This window comes from Megalobrama amblycephala, linkage group LG21 (assembly GCF_018812025.1).
Source record: "Megalobrama amblycephala isolate DHTTF-2021 linkage group LG21, ASM1881202v1, whole genome shotgun sequence".
Taxonomy (NCBI): domain Eukaryota; kingdom Metazoa; phylum Chordata; class Actinopteri; order Cypriniformes; family Xenocyprididae; genus Megalobrama; species Megalobrama amblycephala.
The window spans coordinates 13711763-13736757 of record NC_063064.1 but is presented as its reverse complement, the minus strand read 5'-3'; the positions used below and the strand labels follow the sequence as shown (position 1 = coordinate 13736757).

General features: G+C 37.2%; 2 protein-coding genes across 5 annotated transcripts in view; both read right to left on the bottom strand.

The window, feature by feature from the left end:
- The window catches only part of magi1b (membrane associated guanylate kinase, WW and PDZ domain containing 1b), a 1153738-nt gene that overhangs the window by 825774 nt on the left and 302969 nt on the right, over window positions 1-24995 (bottom strand).
- Window positions 8241-23738, bottom strand: il12rb1 (interleukin 12 receptor subunit beta 1). 4 transcript variants are annotated; one of them, XM_048172269.1, is made up of 15 exons: window positions 18206-19742; window positions 16875-17001; window positions 15922-16085; window positions 15513-15649; window positions 15398-15431; window positions 13699-13839; window positions 13501-13580; window positions 13185-13404; window positions 12854-12985; window positions 12661-12759; window positions 11843-11986; window positions 11550-11699; window positions 11328-11412; window positions 9048-9123; window positions 8241-8649 (listed from the first exon to the last, which is right to left on the bottom strand). In XM_048172269.1, exons 1-15 carry the CDS (start codon window positions 18258-18260, stop codon window positions 8299-8301), a joined length of 1995 nt encoding a protein of 664 aa, XP_048028226.1. In that variant the 5' UTR covers window positions 18261-19742; the 3' UTR covers window positions 8241-8298. The 4 variants fall into 4 exon arrangements, with proteins under 4 accessions (XP_048028226.1, XP_048028225.1, XP_048028224.1 ...); XM_048172268.1 differs by having other exon boundaries at window positions 12854-12991; window positions 16875-16998; window positions 18206-19741; XM_048172267.1 differs by having other exon boundaries at window positions 12854-12991; window positions 18206-19738.

Here is a 24995-nt window from a genome sequence, read left to right as displayed (position 1 = left end):
TTACACTCAGTGGTGTCACCACAGACAGTGGTGGCTAATGTCAAGGTATAAGATATATACAGGTGCTGGTCATATAATTAGAATATCATCAAAAAGTTGATTTATTTCACTAATTCCATTAAAAAAGTGAAACTTGTATATTTTATTCATTCATTACACACAGACTGATATATTTCAAATGTTTATTTCTTTTAATTTTGATGATTATAACTGACAACTAAGGAAAATCCCAAATCAGTATCTCAGAAAATTTGAGAATATTGTGAAAAGGTTCAATATTGAAGACACCTGGTGCCACACTCTAATCAGCTAATTAACTCAAAACACCTGCAAAGGCCTTTAAATGCTCTCTCAGTCTAGTTCTGTAGGCTACACAATCATGGGGAAGACTGCTGACTTGACAGTTGTCCAAAAGACGACCATTGACACCTTGCACAAGGAGGGCAAGACACTAAAGGTCATTGCAAAAGAGGCTGGCTGTTCACAGAGCTCTGTGTCCAAGCACATTAATAGAGAGGCGAAGGGAAGGAAAAGATGTTGTAGAAAAAATTGTATAAGTAATAGGGATAACCGCACCCTGGAGAGGATTGTGAAACAAAACCCATTCAAAAATGTGGGGGAGATTCACAAAGAGTGGACTGCAGCTGGAAGTCAGTGCTTCAAGAACCACTACGCAACAGATGTATGCAAGACATGGGTTTCAGCTGTCGCATTCCTTGTGTCAAGCCACTCTTGAACAACAGACAGCGTCAGAAGCGTCTAAAGACAAAAAGGACTGGACTGCTGCTGAGTGGTCCAAAGTTATGTTCTCTGATGAAAGTAAATTTTGCATTTCCTTTGGAAATCAGGGTCCCAGAGTCTGGAGGAAGAGAGGAGAGACACACAATCCATGTTGCTTGAGGTCCAGTGTAAAGTTTCCACAGTCAGTGATGGTTTGAGGTGCCATGTCATCTACTGGTGTTGGTCCACTGTGTTTTCTGAGGTCCAAGGTCAACGCAGCCGTATACCAGGAAGTTATTAGAGCACTTCATGCTTCCTGCTGCTGACCAACTTTATGGAGATGCAGATTTCATTTTTCAGCAGGACTTGGCACCTGCACACAGTACCAAAGCTACCAGTACCTGATTTAAGGACCATGGTATCCCTGTTATTAATTGGCCAGCAAATTCGCCTGACCTTAACCCCATAGAAAATCTATGGGGTATTGTGAAGAGGAAGATGCGATATGCCAGACCCAACAATGCAGAAGAGCTGAAGGCCACTATCAGAGCAACCTGGGCTCTCATAACACCTGAGCAGTGCCACAGACTGATCGACTCCATGCCATGCCGCATTGCTGCAGTAATTCAGGCAAAAGGAGCCCCAGCTAAGTATTGAGTGCTGTACATGCTCATACTTTTCATGTTCATACTTTTCAGTTGGCCAAGATTTCTAAAAATCCTTTCTTTGTATTGGTCTTAAGTAATATTCTAATTTTCTGAGATACTGAATTTGGGATTTTCCTTAGTTGTCAGTTATAATCATCAAAATTAAAAGAAATAAACATTTGAAATATATCAGTCTGTGTGTAATGAATGAACATAATATACAAGTTTCACTTTTTGAATGGAATTAGTGAAATAAATCAACTTTTTGATGATATTTTAATTATATGACCAGCACCTGTATATAACAACTGATATGTTGGTGAAAATGATGATTGCTATGGTAACTCTTTAAGAGTTGTCATTCTACTTACTAACGTGAAGGCTTGCTCTTATGCTATATTGATCCATTTGTTTTGCACTATTTTATGTAAAATGCTTTATTTATGTTGGGGTTTTTTTATGTTTTATCTCACACTTGTACCTATAAGCGCTTTTACTTGGTTCTTTTCTAATCCTTATAGATTCTGAGGAGGTGGAGATCTTCGTTTGTGATTAGTTCCTGTATATCCTGAACAGTAATCTGGAGTAAGACAGAGGCAGCAGGCAGCCACAGTACAGAATTGCAAACAAAGGTACTTTTGTGAAGACAGAGGGCAGCAGCACTTCACTTGTGTATCTGCAACAGGATGCTGTTCTAACTAAACACTGCTCAATTCTGATAGATTCAGACATTTCATATTCAGTCACCAACATGGTTGTCTCTCTCAAATAATTGATACAGATAATACAAAATAAAATAATTTACAAAAACAATATACAGTTGGAATATTATACAATAACTTAAGTAATATTTAATACAATACAAAAAAAAAAAAAAAATCAGTTTTTATGTGATTTTCCACTTACACCAATCAGGCATAACATTATGACCACCTTCCTAATATTATGTCGGTCCCCCTTTTGCTGCCAAAACTGCCCTGACCCATCAAGGCATGGACTCCACTAGACCCCTGAAGGTGTGCTGTGGTATCTGGCACCAACATGTTAGCAGCAGATCCTTTAACTCCTGTAAGTTGCGAGGTTGGGCCTCCATGGATCAGACTTGTTTGTTCAGCACATCCCACAGATGCTCGATTGGATTGAGATCTGGGGAATTTGGAGGCCAAGTCAACACCTCAAACTCGTTGTGCTCCTCAAACCATTCCATTTTTACTTTGTGACAGGGTGCATTATCCTGCTGAAAGAGGCCTCAGCCAACAGGGAATACCGTTTCCATGAAAGGGTGTACATGGTCTGCAACAATGCTTAGGTAGGTGGTATTTGTCAAAGTAATATCCACATGGATGGCAGGACCCAAGGTTTCCCAGCAGAACATTGCCCAAAGCATCACACTGCCTCCGCCAGCTTGCCTTCTTCCCATAGTGCATCCTGGTGCCATGTGTTTCCCAGGTAAGCGACGCACAGGGCCATCCACTTGATGTAAAAGAAAACGTGATTCATCAGACCAGGCCACCTTCTTCCATTGCTCTGTGGTCCAGTTCTGATGCTCACGTGCCCACTGTTGTCGCTTACGGTGGTGGACAGGGGTCAGCATGGGCACCCTGACTGGTCTGCATCTATGCAGATACGCAACAAACTGAGATGCACTGTGTATTCTGACACCTTTTTATCAGAACCAGCATTAACTTCTTGAGCAATTTGAGCAACAGTAGCTCGTCTGTTGGATCAGACCACAAGGGCCAGCCTTCGCTCCCTACGTGCATCAATGAGCCTATCACCGGTTCACCACTGTTCCTTACTTGGACTACTTTTGGTAGATACTGACCACTAGAGACTGGGAACACCTCACAAGAGCTGCAGTTTTGGAGATGCTCTGACCCAGTCATCTAGCCATCACAGTTTGGCCCTTGTCAAACTCACTCAAATACTTACGCTTGCCCATATTTCCTGCTTCTATCACATCCACTTTGAGGACAAAATGTTCACTTGCTGCCTAATGGTGCATTCAAGTTATGTCGGAAAGATCGTATTTACGAGCTGAATTCGGGATTTTCTTTAAGCCACGATCTGTACGAGTTGGGGGCATGTCAGTGAGAAACATGGTGAAATACCACAATACTTAAGTATTTAGCAGTGACATTGTCAGGCTTTTCTATTTACAAGGAAGTAAGCTGATTCCCAGCAAAAAAAATATGATAGCATCACAATATAAAAATGTAATATGTAACAATAAAGTTTACAATGGCTTCATAAATTAATTAAAAATATAAAAAAAGCAACATACAAACATTGCACATTTTTTTGTTGTTATTTTGTGTAATTAATTTAGAGAAGGCACACCACCATCATACTCTGAAGAAAGTGACTTGAAAGCACCTACCGTCATAAACACGACTTCCCACCTCGTAAATACGAACTTCCCAGGAGGACTTGAACCCAACATAATATATCCCACCCACTAACAGGTGCCGTGTTTAAGAGATAATCAGTGTTATTCACTTCACGTCAGTGGTCATAATGTTATGCCTGATTGGTGTATTTAGGGTATATAGTTGAATAAGTGTTGTTAAACACCTGATAACAGATTAAAATTTCAGTAAAAATGTATCCCTAAAAAAAAGAATATTTGTAAATTAAATATACAAGAATTGGTCTTCAGTATTATCTGTTACTTAAAAATGACAAAAAGTTCATTCATACTTAACTTCTTACACCTTGAATGTAGATTCCATACCAATTTATCTTGGTTTTACAGTAGCAATATTATCTGTAGTAAATATGGTTACTATGGTTGGTATGGGGAAACCCAAGACTCGGTTTGTGATGTATGTTAATTAAAATGCTGTAAAAACTTTTTTCAGACAGGTTTAATTGCTCTCCCTAGTGGACAAGAGTGTAAAGGTATCAAACATGATTTCACATTAATTATACATACACACTACACACACACACATTGTCAGGATTATGTTCAGTTTTGTCATTCTAAGGCCTGGGACACACTAGATGATTTTCAAATCTTAACCAGTTTTAAAACTGTGGGATACCACAGATATAATGACAGTTTCAAATGATTTTTAGCATTATAATCCTCTGAAAGCACACACTAGATTATTTGAATGGACTGTGAGACCACACACCTGTTGATTGCAGGAACAATTTCACAGTGAGACGAGATCTCACAGAGACTCATGAGTTCAAACATGAATTGAGAAATAAAAACAAATGGAGGACAATCAACGTTGTCAGCTGGCTTTCCTGGAGAGTGTTCTGTGAAAAACAAAGTAGTCAATACTCCATTTTTGTGGCATGTTTATGGTTGCCAAGTTTCAGCTAAATAAGCACACATCACAGGTATCATGTCAGGAGCAGCCCGATCAAGAGTCTTGAGATCGGGATGCTCCGTCTCAATCGGGAGCAGTTAAATAATCGTAATGACATCACACAATAGAGGATTTTTTGGACAAAAAATCATTTGCGACAAGCCTCGAATCAGGCCATACCCCCCTGATCGTTCGGGTGTGCAAATCGGGCTTAACATCTTCAAGTGTGTGGCCAGCCTAAGATTGATGACCCAGTTTCCTAGTGTGTTTCAATTTGTTCCTTTGATTGATGTATTCCGTTCACCTGGTGTCCCATTAATTATCTCATTAGTTCCCTTTGTGTAATTATGCTCCCTGTTTGGTTCTGTTCTTGGACTGCTAATATCTATGTAAAGCGGATGCATTTGCCTGCTCTCCTAGTGTTTCTCTTATGTGGATATATTAAAAGACTGTTTGTATTATAATCTCCTTCGTTGTGAGCTCTTTATAGCAGCCACATGTGACATGTTTGTTTCACTATATTACATAGTTACATTACATATAGACTTCCATTGATTTTATAACAGGTTAAAGGGATAGTTCACTCAAAAATGAAAATTTTATGTTTATCTGCTTACCCCCAGGGCATCCAGATGTAGGTGACTTTGTTTCTTCAGTAGAACACAAATGATGATTTTTAACTCCAACCATTGCAGTCTGTCAGTCTTATAATGCATGTCAATGGGAACACCATCTATAAGAGTCAAAAAAACATGCACAGACAAATCCAAATTAAACCTTGCGGCTCGTGACGACACATTGATGTCCTAAGACACGAAACGATTGGTTTGTGCGAGAAACTGAACAGTATTTATATCATTTTTTAACTCTAATACACCACTATGTCCAACCACGTTCAGCATTCGCTTAGTGAGGTCTGATCGCGCTCTGACAGCTGATCGCGCTCTGACAACTCTCTTAGGTACTTACTTTGAATAAGTAACTTCACGACCCTACTTTGGACTACATTTCCCATGTTCCATTGCCCTAATCACTTCCACACCTGTAGTCTATCACAAGGACTATAAAGCACTGACTCAGAAGCTCTGATGTATTTTCAAATCTTCTACCGTGTGTCATAATCAGTGTTGGGGAAAATTTATTTTGAAAAGTAATGCATTATAATATTGTGTTACTCCCTTAAAAAGTAACTAATTGTGTTAGTTACTTTTTAAGAAAAGTAATGTTACATTACTTTTGCATTAGTTTTTATTTATATGATTTTTTACCTCTAATACTCCACTATGTCCAACTGTCTAAGTCCAATTTACTCACCCCCATGTCATCCAAGATGTTTATGTCTTTCTCTCTTCGGTCAAAAAGAAATTAAGGTTTTTGATTAAAACATTCCAGGATTATTCTCCTTATAGTGGACTTCTATGGTCTCTCCAAACGGTTGAAGGACAAAATTACAGTTTCAGTGCAGCTTCAACGGGCTTTAAACAATACCAGACGAGGAATAAGGGCCTTATCTAGCGAAACGATTGGTCATTTTCTAAAAAAATACGACTGTATATGCTTCATAAACACAAATGATCGCCTTGCATATGCTTCCGCTTTTCGTATTCTTCAAAAAGCTTACGCTGTATGTCCTACGCCTTCCTTATTCAACTCACGGAAAAAAATGGAACTGGCGCCGTGTTTGTTCTGTAAGTTGAATAGGGAAAGCGTAGGACAAACAGCGTAAGCTTTTTTTCAAACAAATTTGTTTAGTATGTTTATTTAGCGATTTGAATTAGAAGGACACCGGCATGTCCTCATAATTTAGGGGGTGTGGCCTAAAACCTGAATACACAATACAATAAAAGGACTTTGGGTCCTCATTTTGCACACCTTCCAGCCAATCAGAATCGAGTATTCAGACAATCCATGGTCTAAATACATGTACACATCAATGAGCCAAAACCACCTGCCTAATATGCTGTTGGTCCAAATATACTGCCAAGGCATGGACTCTACAAGAGCCCTGAAGGTGTGCTGTGGTATCTGGCACCAAGACGTTAACAGCAAATCCTTCAAGTCCTGTAGGTTGCGAGGTAATGAATTGGATTGACAACGTGTGCAGTGTGGCAGGGTGAATTATTTTGCTGAAAGAGGCTACGTTCACCAGGGAATTCCACTGTCATGAAGGGGTGTACCTGGTCTGCAACAATGTTTAGGTAACATCTGTCAAATTTGCATCCACAAGAATGGCCAGACCCAGGGTTTCCCAGAAGAACATTGCCCAGATCATCACACTCCCTCCATCGGCTTGTCGTCGTCCCAGAGTGCATCCTGGTGCCATCGCTTTCCCCAGGTAAATGGTGCACACGTGCATAGGTGTCCACGTGATGTAAAAGAAAACGGGAGTCATCAGACTAGGTGACCTTTTTCCACTGCTCCAAGGTCCAGTTCCGACAATCGCATGCCCATTGTAGGCATTTTGGATGGTGGACAGGGTTCATCATAGGCACTCTGATTGGTCTGTGGCTACGCAGCCTCATACGTAACAGAGTGCGATGCACTGTGTGTGGTGACACATTCATCCCATAATCATCATTAAAATTTTGTGTGTCTTGTGCCACAGTAGACCTTCTGTTGGCTTGGACCAGACAGGATAGCCTTCGTTGCCCTTGTGCATCGATAAGCTTTGGCCGCTCAACACCCTGTGACCCGTTTGTGGTTTGTTCCTCCTCAGACCACTGCTGGTAAATTCTCACCACTGCTGAAGCCTTGGTGTTTCAGAGATACTCTGACCCAGTGGCCTTGCCATAACAATTTGGCCCTTGTCAAAGTCACTCAGATCTTTATTCCTGCCCATTTCTCCTGCATCCAACATGTTGGTTAATAGAACTGATTGTTTGCTTACCATCTAATCTACCCAGACCTTACAACTGTATGTGGCCTTGTTAGGAAATGATCAGTGATATTCATTTCACCTGTGACTGGTCATAATGTTTTGGCTCATCAGTTTATATATATATAATGTTTACTTATAATGTAATTTATTCCTGTTGAGGCAAAGCTGATTTTTCAGCAGCCATTACTCCAGTTTTCAGTGTCGCATGATCCTTCATAAATCATTTTAATATTCATATTTTGGTAAACAAGAAACATTTTTTTTTTATTACCAATGTTGAAAACCATATCCCCCTGTAGCCCAAGACTGGTTGCCCATTGAAGCCCACTGAAATGTCTTACTTAACAGATCAGTTGAACTGTAGTGTACCTGTATGTGTTGAGTAGACTAACCGTAACTCTATTAGTAAAAACACCAATAAGCAGTAGGCTTTAAACATAGACATAATGAGAATTCAGAATGTGATGTCAGTAACCACAACAAAGCTTTAAAGTGGGGATGTGTTTGCAACCTCGGTAACTGCTGAGAATCATACACTGTTCTCAGAACTGGGTTATTTCCAGTATTGTGTCTCAGGTGCAGTTTAAAGAAAAGGAAAAAAAAAAGAAAAGAAAAGCAAAAGACACCAATACTGACTATACCTGGTTGTACAAAAGACACATGCAGCAGATGGAAGAAGTTTGTTTAGGGTTGTTTATTTGTCAGAACTCGTCACAAACAAGACCAGACAAGACTATAGTGATGTTGTATCACTCTCAGTGATTCTTGTTTCAAAGAACAGGCCATTTCTGTATGTGGACTCTGTGTCATTGTCTTTTAATGTGCTATCTGTCATGTGGAAAGGCTCTGGCAGGTGTAGCATCTGTCCTCTGTAACTAGGATTCGGATAGCAACATGATTTCATAGAGCTCAAGTCAGCAACTTCACCCTCCTCGTCTTCCTCATCTTCCTCTTCAAAGACGACAAGGCCAAAGCCTTGCAGTAAAGTGCTCTGTTCACGGGTATTGTTTTCACTAGGTTTGTCGAGATCTTGACGCAGCAAGAGAACAAATTCATGCACTTCCTCTGTCATCTGGCTCTGGTTCTGCGACACAAACATTTTCTCATTTGGAATATCATGCACTGATGAATCATGCACAATAAGATCAATTTAATTGCAAAATATACCATTTATTTGGCTTCCCTTTCATTAGTAAGTAAACTCTATGGTTTATGTAAATGAGATGATTTTGCAAAATAGCTTTCCTTCATGCTTTTCTCTGTATGATAGCTGTTTTTAGGTAAGTCACTTTAAATGCTCTGATGTGATGTGTTGTGGTTAATATTTTGACCTCACTAGAGATTTTTTTCTGTTGACTGTGATGGGAGATTTCTAAATTTGGGTCATTATAATGTGTTGCATAATCAATCATGCCCTTTTAAAATATTGAGGTTGTTTCATTGGAAATAGGTTTCGATTCTTCAGCAGTTTGTGTTGCTAACCTGATTTTGCAGACCTATGAATTCTGCTGTATCAATCACAGGACTGGGTACCTCAGGTATCAACTTACTCCTAAATCTGCAAAGCAAATAGGCAGTTAAAGAAATGTTTATAGTTAAATACATTTATATTTAGCAGATGGTGCAAGTCTATGTATATATTATATGTTTTTTATCTGTAAAGTTGATTAAAGATTGAAGTTGTAATATTTTAAGAATCAAGTGAAAATTTCAAGAATAAAGTTGCAGAAATACAAGATAAAAGTCATGATATTTTGAAAGTAAAGTCAAAATGATGACCAATATGAGATTAAAGTTGTAATATTTTGTGAATAAAGTCAAAATTACCAGAACAGTCACTGAATTATGAGAATAAAATTGTGATATTTTGAGAATAAAGTGAAAATGAGAGTAAAGTCAGCAATATAAGATTTGTAAGTTGTAATATTTTCAGAATAAAGTCAAAAATTCCGACAACAAAGTCATAATATTCCTAGAATAAAGTCAAAATTACGACAAAAATGTCATAATATTTAAAGAATAAGGTCAAAATTACGAGAATAAAGTAGAAGCAAAATGAAATTAAAGCTCACGATATGTCAAAATTACGAAAATACTTTTGCAGCATTATGATTATAAAGTTGAAATATTTTGAGAATAAAGTGAAAATTACAAGAATAAAGTTGCAGAAATACGTGATAAAAGTCATAATATTTTGAGGATAAAGTAAAAATTACCAGAACAAAGTCATAGTATTACATTAAATTTGTAATATTTTCAGAATAAAGTCAAGATAGTTGTAATATTCCGTAAAATTACAAGAATAAAATATTAGCAAAACAAGATTAAAGTTGTATTATTTTGAGAATAAATTCAAAATTACAAGAATACATTTGTAGCATAATGAGAATAATATATATAATATAATGATATATTGACATAATGTCAATATACATAATATATTGAAAACAGGGCTTGAAATTAACTTTTTTTGCTCATCAGCCACTGTGGCTAGTGGTTTTCCAAAGTTATTAGCCACTAAGCATTTTCACTGGCCACAATTTTGACATCGATATCATAGGGGAAAACTGCCATATAGATATTTTAATATTATCTAATAATTTGGCAGCAGGTATATATTAGGCTGCTGTCACTTTAAGACCTGAGGCACAGACCCATTATACTATAACTGACAGTGTTTACGGAAATACTCGCCAAGACTGTCATTTTGAAATTATTTTGTGTGTATTTGACTGTTTAAGTGCGTTGAGCAGCGAAAAATAACTCAATTTATTACTGAGATGTGGCTTTATGCAAGCACACTTTGGGTTTGAGCACAAAATGTGCGGGAATGAGAGAGTGAGAAAGCGCAGCTGGTATCGTGTATCTATTCTGCGGAAAATGAGTATTGGAAGCTTTTCAGATATTTCAGTATTGATATGTATCGAAAAATTTATATTTTTGAAAGCACTACATTTCACTTAGTTTATATATAATATTCAACTCGCCAAAGTGGCTAGTAGGAGTGACTGCGTTACACGCCACTGCTGAAATCCATCTGCATTTGGCAGGTTGGCGGGTGTTAATGTCAAGCCCTGATTGAAAATAAAGTGAAAATGATGACAATAAAGTTGTAGCAATATGAGATTAAAGTTGTAATATTTTGAGAATAAAGTCAAAGTCATAGTATTATGCGAATAAAGTCAAAATTACAAGAATAGTGTCGTAACAATATGTGATTCAAGTTGTGAATCAATGTGATTTAAAAAAAGTACATAAATAAGTCACATGAACTTGGTTTTGCTAGTTCAATACTTTAAAGGTGCTCTAAGTGATCCTGGGTGGAGTAACTTCCTGTTGACGTTCGAAGTGTTGTCAAACAAAACAGAGGCTAGCTAGACCCTCCCTCCTCCTCCTCCTCCCCCTCCCCTCCGTGCTTCCTGAAACAGTCATGAACGCGCATTTAAAATCATTCTTGTCGGTTATTGGCTGGAGCATGTTTATTATGATTCGTGGTCCAGGCTGCACCAGTTTGTTTTTGTTGCCGTTTTCCGAGCTTGTGGCGACTACAGAGACCGCGTTTTTTTTACGGTGTGTTCAGGGGACAGGTAGCTAGCTGATAGCGAGGAGATGTTTGCTGTATGTGACAAAAAAATGTTTTGGCCTAAAAACGCGTGACATCACTTAGAGCACCTTTAACAATCAAGCTACAGGCTATGTACAATATAACATAATAACATATCTTGGTCGTCATTCAGTTCATCTGGGTTGTGATAATCTCACCTCCTGACAGCTACAGAGCAGATTATAGTACACAAGAGGGCTACCACACAGACGCTCAGGATGGTCTGGTCCTGCTGTGATAAGCCTGAATGAAAGGGCAAAACACATTTGCTGTTGGCAGGTATATTCTCATGCCTCGTATTTACAGTATGTCACACAAAAGCAGATAAAGGTTTCAGTTCTGCAACATCATTTTTCATTTTTAAGTGACTGTTTTAGTACCCAATTCTTTTAAGCGTGTTTCAAAGTTCACCGTTGAGTTCGGCCCTCTACCAGCTATTGTTTTTCCGGCTATATAAATAGTGTAAGAGGCCCCTGGGTGGAGGTTCTTGATCCTGAAGCTGGTTTCATTTGCTGGGACTTTATGGAGTGCTGAAACAAGAGGAATGGTATTATAAACTATATGTTTATAATAGATTATTTTTTTTGGTTATACAAATAAAAAAGACTACATTTGTGACATAAAGGTTTCATAGCAAATAGATGATCAGTAAAACTACAAACTTTTGCCTTACTCGTATTTCCCTGTCCTGAAATCCAGATGAGATAATGCAGTAGAAATCCTCGTTGCTCCGCCACAGGAATGGAAAGCCAACTCACCACAGCTGATTCATGTGTCAATTCAGTAATAATCACATTCCCTGGACCTTTAATTGGTGCTGAAACAAATGCAAACATTCCATTGTGAAAATTAGAGATCATTCTGGATTATATCTTATATTTGGTCTTGCACAACATATCGGTACCATATTGGTTATTTACGGAGCCCCTAAATGGACATGGTGAAGGAAAAAAATATGGGATGGGAGGAAAAATTGTCAACACTTTTGCGTTCTCTCGCAAAAGTTTTGCATTCCCACAAGGATCTTTGTGATTGCTCATAAAAATTTTACGCTCCCCCGAAAAACTTTGCGTTCGCTAACATGATTTGCGAGCAAATGCAAAGTTTCTCAGGGAACGCAAAAGCATTGAAATATATTTTTTCCCTCTTATCTCATATTTTTGAGTCTCGTAGTTATTGGCCGATATGAGTTTTTTTTATACAGTATATATTGCCATATATTGGATATTTAATAGTACAATTTCCCATAATTTTATATTTATCCGTCATCTCACACATACTTAAAGAAAATCTTTAAAAACAAAAATAATTAACAACACTGTTAAATATAATTTTATCAAATCTTAAAATACTGCAAATTATAATGATTTACTTGAATCATTTTCTGATTTATTGTAGTTTTTAGTGACAATTTTAACATCACCATTTATTGGTTATCATCTTATCGATGTCAGACAGAACTTTACTGCTGCATCCTTAGTCTGAACATACCTCCCTGTTCTGAGTAAAAGGGACACATTTCAACAGTTTTATGATGTTTCTTGCTCATGGTGTGAAGAAAGTAATAATGACGTACAAACTTCTCCACCCCTGTAATTAAAACCAGAAACACAAGTTAGCATAGCATACGCAGCATGCGCTAATATGACACATGCTCTACATTGGATGAATGACTTATCTCTACCTTTTTCAATCTCCTTGAATGAGTTTTTGCTTGACTTGTTTACTTTACTTGTTCGGGTCTCACCGTTTTCCAGCTTGTACCATTCTAAGCAGATTTTATTACCTTTGGTGATATAAGAAGGCTTGTAACAATCTGAAACTTCAAAAATTCAAATGAGTTTTTCAAATTTTTGTAATGAGTAATTTATGACTTGACACTTTAAGACCCTCGTCACCAAAAATCCCACACCTTTTTGCCTTGCTTCCTGCTGTAAGCGTACACAGTCAAACATTCATTCACACATGAAAACCCAAGCTAACACACTCACAGTTCACACTTGCGGCACACTTACTGCTCAGATATTTCACAGCAGGAATGATGATCTCCTTTGGAGGTGAACTTCCAACAATGTTAATTGCAATAATGGAAATCCTGGCCTCTGAATATGTAATTGAGGTTTTATAGCTTCGATTCGATGTTGAGGTTTCCTTTGTACTGTTTTTTTTACAAGGCCAAACAGTGATGTTTAGCTTGTACTCCACACCCCCAGCAGACTCTTTCGCAGGTGGCTCCTAAAGAAAATGACAGTGAAGCATCATTCAAATCAAATTACACTCATCTCGCACCAACAAACAGAAACATTTCTGATGTCTTCTGTTCTTACTTACATCCCAGATGAGATTAATTTCCCTGGTACCATTCGTCCATTTTTTTTCTGCCCAGCGTATTACAGGTGGGAGGCTGATTTCTGCAGAAAGGTGTTACATCTTTTATCCAAATATTTTCAGATGCTTTTACTTATTAAAAACTTCTTATTTGCACAGTGAAATTGCAGCATTCATTGACAAATACAGCTGAAATCGAACCTAAGGGAACATCCACCACTGGGCTCCAGTCACTCCAGAGAGTATGTAGTGAGTCTTTACATAGACTTGGCTGCAGTTTAGCCTGCCGCCTCAGTTGGATCTGGTAGATTGTCTGTTTCTGTAGATGTAGCTTGTAGAAATCTAAAGACACATTCATCTCAGTCAGTTTTTATGTTTTGGACACAAATCATTTAAAGGGGTCATTCATAATCATAACATTTTTTCGACACCACAAACAATGTATTTAGTTTAACTAAAAGTAATTTAGTTTTTCATTTCTATTTTCCAACATTTCAATGACCCTTAGGCCGTATGTCCACCAAAGCGTTTTAGCCAGCTGAAAATGCTAGGCACTCTGCTGACAACACCTACCTGAGGGCACTTGAGAGTGCTGCGGCAGAGCAGCGTTTTTTCAGTTGAGAGTCGAGACGCTTTGCTTGCTATAATACGGAATATCAGCAGAAGTGTATCTCATTTGACAGATAGTTTGTTTCTGGACTGTTTCTATATAAAAATGTCGAAACAATCTAAAGTATTTGCTCTGGCTCTTGTTTTAAATTATTTTGTTCGATTATTATGCTTGTTGTTGTCAACTGTTGATGTTGTACTAGCAGAATGTGGCGGTTGGTTGGTGTTGTATTTGTCCCGCCCCTCCTCCACTGGGATTGGACGGCTGTGTACAAAGTGACAGTGATGAATGCTGCATTTTACCCAGAGTTGAACATTCAGCTCAACGCTTCAGCGTGAAATAGAGGCTCATCACCTCGTTGCGCTCCTGTCATTTCAAAAATGAGGCGCTCCCATTGAAAACAATTGGAAAAATACGCTAGTGGCGGGAAAAAAAAGTGGTGGACACATGGTCTTAGAGCCGTTGTTTGCTGCTGTACCTTTAAGAATCCATGTAAACACCCTCACTGTATATGTCAAACTGTTAAAGGCTCAAAGAATCAGAAACTGCATAAAAACTGACCTCCATTGGAAGGATTTGCAGAGCAGTAGGTGCTACACAAATCCACATTTGACAAACTTTCCCACATTTTACTGTTTATCTTTAGTATTATGAGCTGTGTTTGGAATAGCGTACAGTGCTGCCATACTATTCTTAATACCATTATTTAGTATGCACATAGTATGCACATTTTCTGCATAAATAGAATACCTCTATGGCCTATTATATACTGTATATGCCAAAATGTGCAGTATATACAGCAATGCATGATCAAGTGTATTCCATAATCCAATACACTTGACTTGACCTTCAGTTGAATTATTAGAAAATAAGCTCTACTAATAGTCTTTACTAATAACGAAGCTGTAAGTTTAACTGCTTCAAGAAGAGCAACTTCACTACCTCACAATTGAGAAATATTGTGTAGCTTTTCAGTTGCAAAACTATTTTACTGATAAAGTCTCAAGGCAGCGCTGACAAGAGTCTGTGCACATGTATGTTTCCATGTATGTGTCTACTATATGTGTGTTCATCTATATGGGAGAGAGGAAGAAAAAGAGCATGCTTTCCATAGTTAATTAGTGTTGTGGGGAAAAAAATTACTTTTTTTGGTATTTTTTAACATATACTTTAGCTATGCGTTTACTGGAAAATAATTGCACACCTTAGAATAAATACAAGGACAAATCAATGTATCATTCAGACGACCTTATTTCGGCACATATATAATTTGTATTAGAGGACTCTAACCTTGGATAGTGCTGTCTTCAGTTTCAAATGTCGCCTATAATTGCAGAACACATGTTAGCAAAATAACAGATTCACTTCAGGATATAAAAATATCAGATTTTCTGAAATGTCTTACATTCTGCCATTTGGAGCCTCTCTCCCTCCATCTGATCTCATATAGAACACTTTTGTTATCTATTGGTTTGTCCAGTGTGAGGTTCAGGATTCCAGCTGACCTTTTCATGCTGGTAATCTCAGGTTTACTGTATTTGACTGTTGACAACATGAGGAGTGACACGTTATGGGCGACATGCCATGCAAAATATTATGCTGATAATATAATTATTTACAATTAAATTTATAATATATAATGTATCTAATTATTAAAATAATGCATTAATTAATTATAAATGTAAATATAATGTAATATAATATGCTATATTTACCATATACCAGTTCATTAGAAACATGCTACAACTCTTTAAGATTCCACCATATAAACTGTCAGAAAAAAAGCAGTTTGAATAGATCTACTGTGTTCTTACCCAAGCATTCAAGGATGACTGAGATTTTGCGAGAATTGCAGGTGAGGTTGCCCACTTGTGTCTGTACCCATATGTCCTTCTCTTTTCTTGTGTTTCCTAGTACCTCCAAGGGAATGAATCCATTGTCAGTGTTCACATCTATAAGAATTGTCTCTTTACCGTCCCTGTGCACATCAGAAAATGAGAGTTACATTCATGCGGACTGACATACATTATCAAGCCTCAGGTTCTGTTATTTAGTATAAGTTTAGCCAAATGAACACATTGTGGCAACTCAATTCAATATGTTCCTCATATAAAGCAGTCTCTTCAGAAAATTTGGACTAAGTCATCCATTGATATGACTGTACTGACGCTATTGTATGAGAACTGAACAGAGCTGGAGGATGACATTACTGTTTTTTGCAGAGCTGCTTGATCTTTACAACAGAAGTGAATAAACACTGAACTGACTTCAGCTGAACAACAGCTGCAATGCATAATTTCCCTGTTATCACTTTAAAGCTGCTTTGAAACAATCTCTATTGTATAAAGCGCTATATAAATAAAGGTGACTTGACTTCATTTTTTTAACTTTTTGAAGTGTCGGTGGTAGTTGCATAGACTGTCAATGGAGGGACAGAAATCTCTCAGATTTCATTTAAAACATCTTCATTTGTGTTTCGAAGATGAATGAAAGTCTTACAGGTTTGGAACGACATGAGGGTGAGTACTTGATGGCCATTTTTTTTTGTTGTTTGTTTGTTTTTTTTTGGGGGGGGTGAACTAACCATTTAACTTTCAAAAATAATCCCACCCTAAAAAAACAAAAAAGTTTGACAACTAGCCCTGGTCTCCACGGTACTATTATGTTTAACACATATGTGGTACATTCTATAACTAAGTTTTAATAACAGTTTTATAACTGTAAAGTCAGTGTAATTTGTTTCTTTCAATGTGTTGGTTGAACTCACCATATATAAAGAGTGTGTGTCTGATTCTCCTTAGAGTTTCTTTTATCCCATTCACAATTAAAGTCCTCGTCTGGCTTAGTTGAATTTTTGTAACACCGTGGACTAGTTGTAGGTATACATCCTGCTGCTTTAAGAACATTTACATCATGGAAAAACAAAATCTTTAAGTTTGTTGTGTAAATTTGTCTGTTGTAACTCACCTGATCCCACCAAATAAGTTTGTTAAAAAACTTTGTTGTTCACCAAGGCTGCATTTATTTGATCAAAAATACATTAAAAACAGTAATATTGTGAAATACTATTACAATTTAAACCAACTGTTTTCTATTTTACTGTTGATTTCTATTTTGATTTTAGAATGTAATTTATTTGTGTGGCAGCAAGCTGCATTTTCATCATCATTTTTCCAGTCTTCAGTGTCACATGATTCTTCAGAAATGTTAAAATGCTGATTTGCTACTCAAGAATCATTTATATTATTATCAATGTTGAAAAGAGTTTTGCTGCCTACTATTTTTGTGAAAACCATGATACATTTAAAAGTTTGGGGTAAAAACATTATTTAAAGGAAGTAATGTTAGTCAAGGACACATTAAATCAATAAAAAGTGACAGTAAAGACATTTACAATGTAACAAAAGATTTCTATTTCAAATAAATGTACATTTAAAAAGGATCCTGGGGGGGGGATTAAGCAGCAAAAACTGTTTTCAACATTGATAATAATACACATTATTAATACAATCGCCAATGACAATTGATAATAACTGAGCACCAAATCAGCATTTTTAATCAGAATGATTTCTGAAGGATCGTGTGACACTGAAAACTGGAGTAAAGATGCTGACAATTCAGATTTGCATCACAGGAATAAATTACATTTTAAATATATTCAAATAGAATAGTTTTTACTGTATGTTTGATGAAATGCAGGCTTGGTGAGAGCAAGGGACATTGAAAAAAATATTAAGAAATCGTAATTATCACAAACATTTGACTTTATACAAAGCTATCTATTTACATTTCAATAAGTATTTGACTTTTTAAATCAGATTGATGTAACAGTAAAAATAATAGCAATAAAGAGCTGTTCTTTTAACTTGTTTACACCCTGTGGTTTTATAGTTGTTTAATGGTGGTTTAGCCAAATGGCGTCTAGGTAACATCTCTGATAAAATCTACACACAGTCACAATCATCTGAAATCTATATTACTACTTCCGTAAAGTCTATCAAGCTAATCTCAATGTCATCTTCCTCTGCGGTGTTGTATATGTGCCGTTTGCACTGATAGCATCAGCCATGACAGACAATAGTAAGTGGCAAAACATACCTTCAGTCAAACTGACAGAAACAACAAGCAACAGCACAGCCACTCTCATCCCCATCACCTCTAGTGTTCAGAAAGGTCCTCACTCATAAGACATAGCGAATACACCAACAGTTCGAGGCAATCATTGTAGCCAGAGCTCACGTCAACAGTCGTTGTGTTCGAAGTCATCTAGACTAGATACATGAGGGGTTAGTCTGTACTCACTAGTCGTGTGCTTTCTGGGGCAGAATGAGGTGCTAACTACTGCATCACCACAAACCACAACATGAGAGCAGCAGGGGAAGCTCATCTCACTTCATGAGAAAAAGCAGGTTTTGTTGTCTGCTACACCTCTATGTTTTGCCTTCACTTTCAAACATGAACACATTAGACAAAGATGATTAAAGATTAAATCATAAACCTAATTGTACAAACCTATTGAGATCGCTTTCCAACAAAATAATCATTAACCCGACGTGGGAGGCTTTTAGTAAATCAAGTGGTGCTTTAAAGTAATCAGGATTTGAACCCTGAAACTGACTCCATTTTTACATCCTCATTTCATTTGTAGCACACTTCATTTTCCTTAACACACAAATTCTTGAAAACTTTTCATGAACTCAGAATTTAAATACTTGTGGCTACTTGTAACTATGTAAATACTTGAGCCAAACAACAGCAAAAAAAAAATCCCCTTTCACTCATTCATCAGAGCAATGAAACATGTGATGATGCCTCATAATGCATCATGCCAAGTATTAAACCTAAATGTTATTTGTTTTGTTTTTTTGTTTTGTTTTTTTGTTTTGTTTTATTATTTGTTTTGTTTTATTTGTTTTGTTTTGTTGTTTTTTGTTTTATTTTATTATTTGTTTTATTTTTTTGTTTTGTTTTGTTTTGTCTGTTCTCTGAGATCTCTGCTTAGTCTGTCTTTATGTTTCTTAAGAATGATGTATTTATGTATTTTAATGTCGGTTCTCGGTCAACTATGCCAGTTTCTGTCAAATGATTAGTGCAATTTGGTTTCACTTCTTATAGGTGTGTTTGTGGGTAAGATGAATAGGAAGGCTTCAATTCAACCACACTCTGTGGCCACTATTACAGTGATATCAACTGCTTCCTTAAGTTATTAATAGTAACTGTGTAGCTAAGCAGTGGCGGTACTTTGAGTGTTCATCTGAGAGGAGAACTTTCCAACTTCACTGACGTTTTTTTAGAGCTTATGCAAATTTAGATTGAAAGTAGATCACAAAAAATATGCTTTTATGTCTTGTTTATGATGACTGCACATTTTTTAAAAAGGTCACTGAAATGTTTCTTGGAAATGGTGAAATCCATTTCCTGTGACGTTGACTCTTGTTCAAATGTCAAAAAAAGTGATTCAATTGTAAAAATGTCTTATATATATATAAAAAATACACAAAAAAGGTACACTAAGTTCTTGGCTACTATTTGTTTCACTTTCACAGTAATTACAGAGTCCCAGCTTGCACTGCAATCAGCTGTGCTCTATAACACTGTTATATCAACTGAGAAAATGAATTTAAAGGGATAGTTCACCCAAAAATGAAAATTTGATGTTTATCTGCTTACCCCCAGCGCATCCAAGATGTAGGTGACTTTGTTTCTTCAGTAGAACACAAATGATGATTTTTAACTCCAACCGTTGCCGTCTGTCAGTCAAATAATGCTAGTGGATGGGAACTTCTACTATAAGAGTAAATAAAACTTGCATAGACAAGTCCAAATTAAACCCTGCGGATCGTGACGACACATTGATGTCCTAAGACACGAAACGATCGGTTTGTGCGATAAACCGAACAGTATTTATATCATTTTTTAACTCTAATACACCACTATGTCCAACCACGTTCAGCATTCGCTTAGTGAGGTCTGATCGCGCTCTGACAGCTGATCGCGCTCTGACAACTCTCTTAGGTACTTACTTTGAATAAGTAACTTCACGACCCTACTTTGGACTACATTTCCCAGGTTCCATTGCCCTAATCACTTCCACACCTGTAGTCTATCACAAGGACTATAAAGCACTGACTCAGAAGCTCTGATGTATTTTCAAATCTTCTACCGTGTGTCATAATCAGTGTTGGGGAAAATTTATTTTGCAAAGTAATGCATTATAATATTGTGTTACTCCCTTAAAAAGTAACTAATTGTGTTAGTTACTTTTTAAGAAAAGTAATGTTACATTACTTTTGCATTAGTTTTTCTCTCCTGGGCTGGGCTTTTTTTATAATAAGAAAGTTCGATTTTTGGTCAAATGTAAAGACCTTTTCAAACCAAAATTAAAACTAGATGAAAAAAAGTTTGTCAAGACAAACTTTAAGTTGGCTTGAAAAAGCCGGTCCAGAAAGTTTGAAGCAATTTTAAAAGTTTTCAGTTTGAAAGTTTTCAGTTTTAGTTTAGTAGTTTAGAGGTTGCTGGGGTACTCAGGGCGGTTGCTAGGGTGTTGCTATGCGGTTGCTAAGGTATTCTGGGTGGTTGCTAGGGTGTTGCTATATGGTTGCTAAGGTATTATGGGTGGTTGCTAGGGTGTTGCTATGCAGTTGCTAGGGTACTCGGACTGGTTTCTAGGATGTTACCAGGGTGATTTGTGTGGTTGCTAGGTGGTTGCCATGGTGTTCTGGGTGGTTGCTATGTTGTTGCTAGGTTGTTCTGGGTGGTTGCTATGAGACAGATAGATACATGCATCGATACATACATAGATACATAGAAGTGGTCAGATGATAGATCGATAGATAGATACATAGATAGAGTTTATGAGTTTGAATGAGTTTCAATGGATTAGAAATAGTACATAGAATGGCAGCTTTATTGAGTCTAATGGGCTTCCGTAGTTTAAATTTGAATTTTGACAGTTGGAGTTTGAAAGTCTTGGCTCATTTGAACATTCCGTCAATGAAAGTCAATGGGATTTTTCCGAGTTTTAATAGTCATTTTTAGGAAAACCGTAAGTTGGATCAGTTAGAAAAGATATAGCACACTAAGTCAGAACAGTTTGAAGGTCTGAGCCGAGTTTGGAGTTTGTAGAGTTAAAGCTCTAGGAGGAGTTAGAGTCAGAAATTTTAGTCTCAGAAGAAAATAGCATAACAGTAAATTGGCTTTTTCAAGCCAACTTATTAAGGCTGAAGGAAATGCAAATTCATACATGTAGAGGACGCAGCTCAAACAAACCTTTCAGCTGTGCTGCCAATCTGGATTGCAGAACAATAGGATGCAGAAGAACGTTTGACACTTACTTAATAAAAAATAAAATAAAATAAATAAAATAAAAAATGTAAAAATAAAAAAATGTAAAGTCATTTTTGCTTATGGTATAACTGAATCATCGAAAGGTCAGCAAGTATATTGGTCAATAAAGTGAGACTAAATGCATAAAAATATGCATTTGTTTTATATAACATTTAATTATTGGAGGTTTGCGTAATACTCTGATTTTGCATTTTACTGATTTTATTCATTTTGTGCAATACTGAAATCTTTTTTGTGCAAGTGAGATTAGTAAATGCATGCTCACATTTAGTCTAGAAATACAATAACCATCCTGTTTACACACTCTGCTCTTAGGATTCCTCTCAACATGCGGACAGGAGAGCTGTCAGTCAATAGGCCTATGGGAAAACAAAGTAACTAAAGTTACTTATCTGAAATAAGAGTTACGAGTTACTTGTAATGCGTTACCCCTAACACTGGTCATAACTGAGTTGGCTCAAGCCCTGGGTATACTTCGTTTTTTTATGCATATGCTAGCACACATGGACAGTTGAAGGCACAGCCTTTAAAAATATACTTCACTTGACTCATATGTGTACACACAGGCGTTCGAAGCATGCGCAGTTTTGATCTGCGCAATCTCTTGATGCGCAATCTCTCGCCACAAGTTACAACTCATGTAAATATATTTGTATTCTTTCATGCTAGAGTTGTACAAATGAGAGTACTTTCTAACCTCTTCGCACAATCTCTAGTCTATGTAGCCCTCCATTGTCACTGTAGTTTGCATGCATTCCGATTTGTTCTGTTTATGCAGGTTTTCTTCAACTACCTTTTGAATCGACACCCCCAGGACAGGGTTGCCACCTTGTGGAACTAATTACTGCAAAAATAATTAAATGCGCATGTGTGACCTGTGTACAAATTAAGCGTAGTTACAAAAATCCGTCATCACAAGAATACGTGCGTACTGTATGCGCACTGTACGCTAACCTTTGCGTACATATACTTTGGGCTTCATGCGTTTTATGTTTCGCGCTTCAGAAATGTGACATAATTTCCGGTAAGGGAGCATAGTGAGTATCGATGCTCCCTGGTTTTTGCAGTGCATTGTGGGATTTTTCAAGTAGCGAACGTTCCAGTGTACTGGAAGGATTTTGCGATTGAGACCGCCCTTAAAATGGCCGACTCCCTGATCAGTGCCCTGACTACTGAACTATGGAGCTGACTGAGATGCACTCATTGGCTGCGTTCCACTCCAGTTTTAGACACGCACTCGCGAACTTCCCTAAACACTTCCCCTCGGGGGAATCCCAGACAGCAACATAGTGTGGCCCAGATCCGGCCCACATCTGGTACATGTGGTTTACACGCGGACCAGATGTGGGCCAGATCTGGCCCGACACTATGTTGCTGTCAGGGATCCCTGCCGACATTTTGAAGTGCGTTCCACTTCGTGAAGTGGACGAGGGAAGTTTATATGGACAGACCCTCGCTCCCTCGATTTTAACCGAGGGAGCGAGTCTACTTCACATGTACACTTCAGGCAGCTCCATAACCCACAATGCAACACGATTATGACGTCACCGCATATCGCGTTTAATTTACCCTACCACAAACAACTCTATGATATATTAATTATTTTTTTAAACATTTAAAACACACATATATACATATAGAATGCTGTATTAAACAAATTTGTAAGGGGAAAAAATAAATAATAAATCAGCTCCATTGCGGATTCCAAGTGATCAAGGGCTTAGGACGTTCCAGTTCAGCCCATTGCAAAGGTTCCGCCAGAAGTGGGCACTCGTGCAACGTAAGCAATGACGTACATCCGAGTCAACGAGACCGAGGGAAGTTAGCGAGGGAAGGGCTTTTAAAAGCCGAACTGGAACGCAGCCATTGTCTGGCCTTGTTTGTGTTTGTGTTAGTGTAGAAGGATTACCGACTCACTTCTCGTTTATGTTTCGTCCCAGTAGGATTTACTTGTGTTTGCTTCTCTTGTATTGTTATATCTCCTGAGCTATTAAAGATAAAGTATTGCTCAAGTATTTTGTGAAAAGGATTCGACTCTTACCTGAAGTCTTGTTCCTGTCTCAGTTATCCTGCTCCTTGTGTTGTTAATTCCTAGAAGAAATGTAGTAGGCCTACTCCTGTGTTTTGAGGACTTTTGACATATTTACCTGTTTATTTAGCAGCTGTATGTTCCCACAATCTGCTCCTCACATTCATTTTGCACTGCCTGTATACGTACCCGCATACTTAACTGCAGTGTCATTCAGTTTTACCCGCTCCTGGGTTCATCTCTATTTCCTGTAGAGGTGTGTTACAATCAATACTGTTACGCACAATGTATATTGTGTTTTGTTTATGTTTTGTTAACATTATGCTGGAAATGTTTAACATGTACATCACAAATTCTGTGGGGAACAACATGTCTATAACCTTTTTTCTTTATAAACTAAAACAAATTCTCAGAAGTTGCAAGTGTTGATGTATTGGATTCCTGTTTTTTGTATATTTTGCACATTGCTGAAAATTCATAACTAAATAAAATGTAATTATAATCTAAATTAAATGTTAATTAATGATCAATAATAAGATTTTTCTGACTTTTGCATTTTGTCGCCATCTTGTGTTCAAAAAGCGAATTGACCATACATCTAAAATCTCTATTTTTACCTTATCTACCTCAATAAAACAAAACAAAACTTTAACACCTGCTGAATGTTATAGGTTAACCAGATGAAAATATTCTAGATACTCACAATATGATTTCTCTTGTTACAAGCAAAATTAAATGAGTAAAAACATAACAGTGATATGATTCACATTTAGTACTTGTGCTGAGAGGCGAAAACGTTCTCATTTCAATATAAGATTCGTAAAGATTATATTAATATTAAAAGCATGTCTGTGAATGATTTAAAAATCTGTGGTCATGCTGCAATTACTCATATTCCACTGTTGCAGTATTGCACCACCAATATATTAAATTTTTAATCCAAAAACAGAAGCTGTTGTGACACAGTTAGTCATTCTGTGTGTGTTTGCTGAGTTCACTTTTGTTTTTCACCGATTTATAATCAGCAAAAAAAGAAAGAGGGGAAGGTAGGTCCTCATCACCATGGTAACTGAGAGACCTCAGCTCTCTCTTATTTTGTGGTGTTCAAGTCTTCAACACAAAGAGAAAGAGAGCAGAAAGGAAAGCCCCAAAATACTTACCATAATTTCTGTTGATGTAAGTATCAAAGCCAAGTGTATATTATTCAGAACATTTTGAAAACTCCTACTTCTATTGCATAATTGTCAAAGGATTTAAACTATATATATACTCTTTTTAAGGAAGTGCAAGCAGAGAATTAGCTCATTGCATTGATGTCAACATTTGTAATCAGGAAGCAGTACTTCTGGTATGTGCAAAATGCACGTTTGCACTCCTGCTTGTGCAGCCAATGCAATCTGCTGATTGGTCAAGAGCTGCACTGACCATGAAAACTGTAATCATTTATTTCATGCCAAGGTATCAAGATAAAATGTGTAATAGATACTGAAATGACAGACCCCAGCAGTGTAC